The 10827-nt window shown below is 39.5% G+C and overlaps 1 protein-coding gene across 1 annotated transcript; it reads right to left on the minus strand.

Annotated features, from left to right (window-relative positions):
- Positions 1–850: 850 nt before the first annotated feature.
- dyrk3 (dual specificity tyrosine phosphorylation regulated kinase 3) lies at positions 851–10161 on the minus strand. Its single transcript, XM_051913130.1, has 3 exons — positions 9293–10161; positions 6962–7077; positions 851–4884 (listed from the first exon to the last, which is right to left on the minus strand). Exons 1-3 carry the CDS (start codon positions 9333–9335, stop codon positions 3295–3297), a joined length of 1749 nt encoding a protein of 582 aa, XP_051769090.1. The 5' UTR covers positions 9336–10161; the 3' UTR covers positions 851–3294.
- Positions 10162–10827: the final 666 nt, after the last annotated feature.

The following is a 10827-nucleotide window of genomic DNA, read 5'->3' on the forward strand; positions in this document are numbered from 1 at the left end:
CTTCCTACAAGACAGTTATAACATTTACACAAACAGCAATTATGATTGTGCCCATTTGTGTGATGAATAATAACTCAAGTATGAAAACAAAATTCCAGTAATGTTTTAGTTCACATTCCTGCATAAAAACATACTGTATTTTATAGGTGCGTTCAAGGGCCTGTTGGCTTGTATAGACCTTATGCGCCAGAGAAACAAGCGTGCCGCCATCTTTATAAAATTGTCTTGAACTTCTGTTTTTGCGGTAGATCTGTACATTTCTATGGCATCGCTGTCAAAGGATAATTAGCTGGTGAAGTGGATTTACCTGTTGTAGAGTTAATGAAAGTTATCATGAGCATTGTTATGTTTAAAGCAGATGTCTTAACAAATGTCAGTAGACCGAGAAGATTTTAAAACGAGGAGTTAATTCTTAAATACGTAAGATCGCTGTGGAAATACAAACCGGAAGTCAAAAGACAATGACCGCAGCGCTGAAAAGAGGCGGAGCTACATAAGGTCTATAGCAAAGATTTCCTTGGAATGAAACACTCAGACATTGTTCAGAACTCCTACACAACTGTGTACTGCACTATGCAGGCACGCTTCCTTCAGTCATTTTAAGTCAGTTAAAAGTGCTGAAACACAAGTAACAAAATTTTCCCATATTGCAAGACATCTGAAAGTAACAGATTACTGTAAAAGAAAAAAAGTAGGGTTTAAAAAAAGTATCATATACATGGATGAATTATTCACAATAAGATCTATAACATGCAAGTAGATTCATTTCATGCCAACTTCAAGGGGATAGTACTTTTTTTTTTTTTTTTTTTAAATAGGGTCAATAAATGACAATTCTCAAACAAAATGGTAGTATTCACTTTTTTATTTCTCTTTTTTAGAAAAAAGAAACTAATACAAGCTCATTTGGTTACTTACACACACTTTGTCATTATTTAAAACTTTTCATTTAATCCTCTTTCACTTTATCACTTATTTTCATGCGTTCTGTGATTATCATGCTTTGAACCACATGGCCAACAGACAAAGTTTACTGAAGGAAAATTACACCATTACCTCTTTCAAACATGAGTAAAAACTCTATAAAAGGGTGAAATAAAAGCAATACAAAAACCTGACTAGTAAAGCTGGAAGAGAAACATTAGTCATCCCGTGCTGAGCCTTGATTATTTAGTCAAGTGTGTTCAGTTAAAAGGCACAAGACTAGAGTCCCCAGAACCAAGGGGTTCACGCACTGAGACGAACCACAGAGAGACAGCCATGTGAACGGGTGCTTTGGTGAAAAATTCATGATAAACAGACAGGAAGTAGAAAAATGTGGAGCGAGATGCTGTTATTGGTGTGGCAGAGATCTCCTTACAGCATAAAAGATGGATTTTATAAGTAAGACAGAGGTAGAAAAACAACACTAAACCATTTTCGCAAGGATACTTTTCCCTGATGTATTCCAAAAATTTGCGGGAGATCACATATGAACCCAAAAATTATTATAATTGGACAGACACTATAGAAGCCTGGGGTTTATAATCTTAATTCTAGCACCAACATCTAAAGCTATAATGTTTTTTTTCCTGAAACCTAGCTTTATTAAATGCTAAATCATCTTTACACCTGCTAGATGTGTGGAATCATATAAATTAAAAAGAGGGTTAAAACCTGAGAAAGAGGTGTGAAAAGACATGTTGTTTTTCCAATTAAGGGGACTTTTGCAACTACTTGCCTGGTTTCCTCATTACCTTGGTCCAGGTAGCAAACAGATGCTTTACAAACACCTGTCAGGGCCAATGGGTTAAGCACCGTTCATTTTCACAGTCCTTTAGCAGATTAGTGTCTTACATTGAAACAATTAGCTTCTAAGCATTCAGTGTTCATTTCACAGCTAGAAAGAGTGAGGCAGTGTCAATAAACATGCATTCAACAGCCTTTCAAACAACCAAATGCATATATTGTTTGTCCTAACATTGGGTTCACATGGACAAATACTCAAAGTGCAGACACTGAGCAGTGCCATTGTGAAAGGAGGGTGAACGTGCTGCGTGCTCTACTGTATAAAGTATAGGATTCTCCTGTAAACCTAAGAGTGAAAGGGAACAAAATAGGTCACTATAAAGAGATATTGCAGACTACACAATCAACCACTGGAAATTAACCACACTGTGTCCTGATGCTGAGCTCTGGGGGAGGGGAACTACCCTGCACTGTTTGGACAAGAGTGAGGTTAAAAGGAAAAAACATAACGCTGAAAGGTGCTTGTCATCCACCTTTTGTTATCTCATAATTTGAACATGTTTATGAAGTCCTCACACTGGAAGTTTGGTATCCATCATCACTGAGTGCAAACAGCACACGGTTATTGAAAACACTGGCAACGTGCAATTCCCTTCCCCCACAATCAGCTTCAGGGAAATACATTCTGCTGTTTACAGGCAAACACATGATACTGTCTGTTGCCTTCGATTGAAACCTGACCAATATCTTTTAAAATAGCACTGATAAAAACACGCTCCTATAACACCTGTGAAATAGTCTTTCCCAATACCTCCCAGGAATGGGCATGGCCATCAGACAGCAGTGTGACCTCCATTACTCTACCACTACCAAACAAGTACAAACCTTCTTACATCTTGTTCTATGCTAACATATCCAAAGCAACAGCTTCTCAAAAAATATACAGTTGTGGAAAAAAATGGCTGAGAGTTTGACCTCTCACTGGGATGCAAGTGACTGGGGAGGATACTATTAAAATAGAATAAAACTAGAAATGTGCTGATCTAAATTAGATCAAGATAACATAACATGGGCTTTAGAACACCAAATTGACATTTTAAAGATGTTAGATTAGAGCCAGATGCTTGACCTAAAACTGCAAATTCACTCTAAGCCCTTAAAAAGTATACTAAGATTCACACATACACACAAAACAGCCCTTAGAGATGCAAAAGTTGTACATTTGTCTGAGCAGAAGTAGTGTAAACTTCAGAAAAGACAGGATGAGGAGCAAGCAACAGCATCAAAATTTCACCCACCTCAATCAACAGCACTGGATTCAAGACCGAGGTGTAAAAAAACAGCCCTGATGTCAACTTTGAATTTCACACTCTGAAGGCCATTTGATAAAAACACAGTATAGTTGTATAAAATATTTTTTGCTTGCTACACTTCATTAAAAATCGAAACAGTGAGCTTTGACACTCATTTAGAAAAAACAAATCAGAAAAAAAAAAAAAAAAAAAAAAAAATCCACTTCTAAAACTGCTACAAATATGTCTTTATCCCTGAAAAGCTAAGGAATCTCTATGAAACAAGCTTCGGCAGCACTGTGCGAAAGGGTATACTTCCAGTGGAGTCACCCATCATGGTGGTCCGCAGTTTGTTGTTGGTTGAGCCCATGACTGGGGGTACCTTGGAGATTATAGTAGGGAAAGAGGTGCTGTGCTCTGTGATCCGTTTGGGCACCATGGATTTCTCACCACCAGGTGCAGGCTTGGGCAGTCTCTTGTAGAGCCAGGGGTGCCTTAAAGCCTGAACTGGTGTAATTCGAGTACTAGGGTCCCAATCCAAACACTTCTTCAGAAAGTCAATGAACGCGGGGTCCTCACAGCCTTTGAGAGCCGTCCCCCACTCCTTGCTTCCTGGGGGTCCTCGCAATTTTCCTCGGCGAGAACGGCTCCCATTGAGGACTACGGTGCCGTTGCTAAGTGTGCTGACCGTGCAGTAGCGTGGGTGGCCTTTGGAGTTGATGAAGTTCTTGGCACGCTTGGCTTGTTCCAGCAGTTTCTGAGGTGGCATACCCAGTAGTTCCATCATACAGGCCAGCTGGTCACCTTCATCTTCACCAGGAAACAAAGGGTATCCTGTAAGCAGCTCTGCCAGAATGCAACCAAAGCTCCACATGTCTATAGGCATACCATATCGTGATCCCAAGATGACTTCAGGAGCACGGTAGAAGCGGGATTGGATGTACGTGTAGACACGCTGGTGATCGAAACAGCTGGAGCCAAAGTCAATGACCTTGATCCCACTCCTGCCCTGCTGCTTCAGCAATATATTCTCTGGTTTCAGGTCACAGTGGATGATCTTATGGCGATGGAGAGCCTCCAGGCATTGGAGAATAGAGTGTGCAAACTTGCGTACCAGCGGGAGACTGAAACCTTGGAACTTGTTGCGTTTGATAAGCTCATACAGGTTCATGCTGAGCAGCTCAAAAGTCATGCATATGTGGTTGCGGAAGGTGAAATTCTCCAACATGTGAACTACGTTCATGCTGCCTGTCTTGTCTTGCTTCTTCAGGTGCTCCAGAATTCGGATCTCCTCAGCAGCTTGCCGATGGAAGCGCTTCTCGTTACGCACCATCTTCAAGGCAAGGTGCTGTTGTAACTTGTGGTCGTAAACCTTCGCCACTTGTCCAAAACTACCTTTGCCGATCACCTTGAGGAACTCGTAGCGATAGGCAAGGTGATCATGAGGTACGTGGATGTATCCTCCCTGGTCGTCGTCATAACCACAGTTGTTAGTGCCCCCTGCCACTGCCTGCCTCTTCTTGGCATTTGGTCCCAGAAAGTAGATTTCAGAATAGCTGTGGATCTCCTGTTGCTCCAAGGTAGTCAGTTGCTGCCGGTGTTGCTTGATAGCTTGTTCTGGGGACATTGGGCTGCCCAGCTTTGTGACTTTTGTTGAGCTCTCGGAGGATTTCACAGAACTGTTGCTGTCCACGCTTCTCTCTTTGGAGACTGCAGGTTGGGACTTAGCTGGTACTTGGGTTGTGCCATTGAGCTGGCTCATACCATTGAGTTTACGGTTGTAGGTGTCCTCGTAAACATATTTCACCTTCATCTGTCCTCCTCGGATTGCTTGGTGATCCTTCATTGTAGGCTTGTTGACACCCTTCAAAAGGAAAGAGATATTTCAACAATTTGTCAAAACATCAAGTTTTGTAAGACAAAAATTAAGTTGACCAAAACCAACATTATCTTTTCAGCTGAGTGGATATTCACAATAAAGGGAAGATTCCTCTTATAGGTTCTGACTTAGATGATGTACAACTGAAAAATCAATGAACTGTAACTCTGAGGTTTTATCAGACCATTGTTAAATAATCAATAGTGCAAACGTGCAGAATTAACCCGCCACCTAGTAACCCTGGGAAGAACATGGGACCAGTGGGGAGGTTTGATGCATGAGTGATAATTGCAGTGACAGAGAATGCCAGACACAGTCTCTACAGTCTGACTGGAACGTGAAATGAAAACTGGTGGAACAGGATGTTACTTACATACTCACAGGGGATACAGGAAATAAAAACCTATGCAAGCAAGAGTCTAATTGTTAAGACCTGAAATATTGCTGATTGCAAAGCACAGTAACGCAATTTATATAGGGTGAATTCAGGTTGATTGGGACACTTTTTCCAAGTCACCTCAATGGCAAAAACTGTCCCAATCACGCTGAATTGACCCTACAGAACAAACTACATTTCAGTAGACTGGGAAAACCAAGCAATGTGGAAATTTACTTTTAGAAAGGGTGTATGACTTCCCAAAAAATGTTCCCTCACATACTTTTAGGACAACGCTTGGAAAGAATTCTCACCATGGTTGAGAAATTGCCACTAGACCTAACTATATCATTAAATATCCATTGAACTTTTGCCTTATGAAATAAGCATGTCATAAATAGAGGTTGTGTATGTCAGTCACGGTGCGCTTTCCTGAGTGAAGAGGGATAGAGGAACTATCTTTCACATTCAGGATGTTTAATGCACCATGACTGCTCCAAGTCCCACTCGCATTTAAGATTCCACTATCAAAGATTTATAGTTAAGCCCAAGCTATAGCCTGTTTGGCTCTGCATACAGCAAAAGAAGAAAAAGAAGAAAGCAATGGACCAAAAATTAGGTCACTTAGATAAAATTATAAAGTGCCAAATAAACTCTGCCAGTCATTTTGGAGGGGGAAGGGGCATGGAAAGGCAGTTCCAAGGAGTGAGACAAAAATAGAAACCAGTGTGTTGGGAACTAAAGAATATTTTAGACTAGCCAAATGCATCAGCTGTTCAATTACAACAAAAACGCTTGGTTGACTCAACAAGGAGTATGTGACCTAAATTAAATCTGCTGTGTGGGAAGCTAGCTATATGAATGTGTGGAACTACTGGAAACCGCTATGATTGCTTGTACCCCAAATGCCAGAAAATCAAAGTTGTTTATTGAACGTTTACGGTAGACCGATTACTAGTTAATTATTTGCTGAGGGTAATACCAATTCATTATCTAAGAAGTGCAGTGTGATATAGTCTTATAATAAAAGTTATTTCACCAGGTCCAACATGTACACAGTATTATTTATTGCATAATAGTACAGTGGAGAATCGGATTATCATATCCTTTACCATCACCGGTCCCATGATGACGTATCATTCTGTAAGCTACATAGACCTCATTGAGAGGCTTAATCTGTCCAGTTTGAACACATGATATTGTTTTAGTGTATTTGCTTACCATAAAAATGGAAATTTCATTCAGTTATGTTTTATTTATTGAAAGACTGAAAGCACTGGCTTTCCATGCCATACACATGCTGTGAGGCACAATAAACTGACCTGATGTGCTGCAGATGGAACTTGTATCACTATCAGAATGTGGGAGGAAGGCTTGTCTAAATACATAACGTTCCAAGATGCACAAGTGGCAGCAAAACATGTGCTCAACTAAGACTCTGAACCACAGGGGTGAAAACATCCAAACATATTGAGTTGGAGGAGCAGAGATTGAAAAACTGGCACTTCATAGTGCTTCAGATTTTCAAGCTCACTTGTTCTTTAGAACTGAATAATGTTCTTTAGAACTGTTCATGCGAGCACTAGGGAAACATTTTCATCTAGGTCTCACTGAAAGAATGCTGTCAAAGATGAGCCCCAGAAAGCCCTGGACACTGGGTCTGGGGAACAGGAAGTCAGGACTTACAGTGTGTTTGGGGAGAGGGGGCAGTCCAGAGGGACTCTGTCCATTCACATCAGCATCCTGGTTCACAATGTGATCGGTGCGCATGTAGGAATCATACAGACCGTCCCCGTGGCGAGCTGCGGAGAAATGCAAACACAAAAATTAACCTGGGATTAGGTTGTGAATCCACATGCAAAATATTAATACACTTGCCGTATCATCATGCAATATACCCATTACACAAACAAAAATTTCTAATACAAAAACATAAGAAAGACAGAAAAAAACAGTGTTCCCATCTGAGAAACACAAATCCCCTTAGGGAGGTATGTAACCAAGTTGCAGGTGCGTCAGACAGTTTCTTGAGCACATTACACAGCAGGTGGCTTCATATTAAACCAGACTTCATGACTCATTTCAGTTTCAGCAGTTTCCACAACTCTGACTGATTATGTTATTAAAGCTTCTTAACGACCTAGACCACTTTTTCCTTAAAGGGATAGTTCACCCAAAAATGAAAATTTGATGTTTATCTGCTTACCCCCAGGGCATCCAAGATGAAGGTGACTTTGTTTCTTCAGTAGAACACAAATGATGATTTTTAACTCCCGTTGCAGTCTGTCAGTCGTATAATGCATGTCAATGGGAACTCCATCTATAAGAGTCAAAAAAAAACATGCAGACAAATCCAAATGAAACCCTGCGGCTCGTGACGACACATTGATGTCCTAAGACACGAAACGATCGGTTTGTGCGAGAAACCGAACAGTATTTATATCATTTTTTACCTCTAATACACCACTATGTCCAACTGCCTTGAGCGCACGCACGGCATCCGGTGTGTGAGGTCTGAATGTACTCTGATGCCGAAAGTGATGTCTCGCACTCATTGACATATAAACGCAAGAGATCACTTCCATCATCAGAGCGCGTTTTTAGACCTCACCAACCGGATGCTCAAGGCAGCTGGACATAGTGGTGTATTAGAGGTAAAAAAAAAAAAAAAAAAAAAAGATATAAATAATGTTCGGTTTCTCGCACAAACCGATCGTTTCATGTCTTAGGACATCAATGTGTCGTCACGAGCCGCAGGGTTTCATTTAGATTTGTCTGTGCATGTTTTTTTTGACTCTTATAGATGGAGTTCCCATTGACATGCATTATAAGACTGACAGACCGCAACGGGAGTTAAAAATCATTATTTGTGTTCTACTGAAGAAACAAAGTCACCTACATCTTGGATGCCCTGGGGGTAAGCAGATAAACATCAAATTTTCATTTTTGGGTGAACTATCCCTTTAAGGAATATTTCACCCAAAAAAGAGGATGAGTAAATTATGACAAAATTGTCACTCTAAATGTGCGTGACTTTAGTTCTTTTGTGGAACACAAATTATTTGAATAATGTATCAACTGCTTTGTTTTCTCCATACAATTAAAGTATAATGTTGTATATTATAATATATACATGTATGTGTATGTATTTATATATACATAATAAATATACACAGTACACACACATATATTCGGAGCCCCGCACATGACATGCAAGAAAGAAAAAAAAAATCGTACGCACGATTTACGATTTCGTTCCCTCGATTTACTAAATGCGCATGATTTATAAATCGAGGAAACGAAATAGTAAATCGTGCACACGATTTAGTAAATTGAGGGAATGAATTAGTAAATCGTGTGCACTATTTAGCCTACTATTTTTTTCCTGCATGTCATGTCTGGGGCTCCGTACATATATTATATATACATACAAACTTTTATTTTGGATGCGCTTAATCGTTTGACAGCACTATTTTGGACCCCATTTACTTTCATTGTTTCATTCAGAATTTTCATTTTTGTTTGAACTACCTCTTTAAAACAATGACTCCAGCATGCTGAATTACAACATGGTTGATGAAATGAGCACCTAAAGATTTTAAATGTTTTTATCAAAACAATCTTGGCATTTTGAAATATGTGCAACTATACAAACGCTCACATACTATGAACATATTGAGCATTTAGACCCCATTACTATCACTCACTGAGATGTCCATTCAATAAACTGATTATATGAAGTTAATGTGGCCTGTAGGGGATATTGTTCCCATTGTCCCATGCATTTTCACTGCTGATGTACATGTGACAACTTCATCAGCTGGAATAAACAGGATGTGGTTGCAAGCTTGTGACATTTGCTTTCTTAAGTACATTAACGAAGAATTTTTAACACCGGCAGGGGGCATTCATAAATAAAGCAATTAATTGCCTGTCTTAAAAATAGTCTTAACTTGCCAAGTGAACCAAGACCAAAGTTGCAGAGCTGGATATTACATTTCATATGGATCTACTTACCTGCAGTTATGGGGCCATCTGGTTTTCTGCTCAATATCATCATAGTTGCATGTAATCAACATCAAATATTTATTTTTCCTCTGAAAAAAAATTTCACTAAAGCAAGATCCATCCAAAACCACAATGCAATGTCTTTCTAGTGAGACGCCCAAAATGTCAACAGAGTCTCATATCCGAGAGGAAGCTTGTTAGATGTCCAGAGAGGCTAGAGAGACGACTTCACAGTGCTGCAGGGTTCAGGCATGATCCCCTTTAAGCTGTTTTCATGAGGCTTATCAGTTTGACCACCTGTATTACAAGCATGGAGAAGAAGTAATAGAGGTGTCCAGCATGATCAAAAAGGTGCGAACCAAGAGATACTGTAGCTAGACGTGCATTAATTCACAAATGCATCAGAAGAAACCAAATAATGGTTGGTGAGAAGCGGTCGTCCTCGATGTTGATGAAGACTCAAAGTTGCAGGGGAGACAAATGCGTTTCCGTGACCACAAACTGTCTCCCTAAAGCACAATTAGACTGAGTCCAAAAATTAAACCGATGTCGACCACCTCCACTCTTCCCCTCTTTTGAATATTGTGTTGTTGATTTGAACAGAAGAGTCATCCCAGCCCGAGCACACGGTCCAGCGGGCAGCTAAAGCTCAGGCTAGTGTTTCCTCTTTTCCGGATAGTACAAGTCTAACTTGTTTTCATTTTAAAAGACAAGACGACCAAATTAACTCATAATCTCAAACAAGTCGTCTCATAAATCGTCGGAGGCTTTTTGATGCAAGTTCCGTCCCGTAATGGTGCGCGTATGGATGTGCGGTTTTCTTAGCTTGTTGCTAAGAGCGTCTTCCACTTCGCCCAGCGCGACGTCATCAAACAGGGCACGTGAGGAGAATGCTTGGGGCGCGGCCAAAACAACGCCATTTTGGCTCAAACTTCCTCGAGTTACAAGGTTGAACAACTGACTTAAGGTACTAGGAAGTGCTTATTGAGCCAAAATGGGGCTGTTTACGGAAGAGGGAGTTTAAATGAAAACATTACGTTTTAAGTTAGATAGATTACTCATGTGATTTCTGTAGTAATGACAAGGAAATGATTTTTAATTTGTGTTTTATTTATGTGCATATCATTTAGACTGACGTAGAAAACTGTAAGAGGAAGTTATGTAGAATTACAATTAGTGGAAGTCATATCAGAGATTGTATATTTTTATAACTTAATTGGAAAAGGACTTTGGATATATAATTTTATATTTTTAAAGGGCCATGGGGTAAACAAGAAAAGGTTTTATTAATATTATTGGAGAGGTTCTATACATTTAATGAAACTCACACAAAACCATTTCTTTTTCTTTATTTTTAAAAATGTTGTAAATGACATTAAACAAGCTTGTTTTGTATAGATGTAAAAGCAGTGTGTAATATAATTATTAAATACAATGTTGATATATATTTTTTGCTGTTATATATTTGATTTCACTATTTGCATAATTTAGCCAGTTTTATTTTGGAAAATGTTCATTTTTATGATATTGTGGATACACATTTC

Source organism: Ctenopharyngodon idella, chromosome 11 (assembly GCF_019924925.1).
Source record: "Ctenopharyngodon idella isolate HZGC_01 chromosome 11, HZGC01, whole genome shotgun sequence".
Lineage (NCBI taxonomy): Eukaryota > Metazoa > Chordata > Actinopteri > Cypriniformes > Xenocyprididae > Ctenopharyngodon > Ctenopharyngodon idella.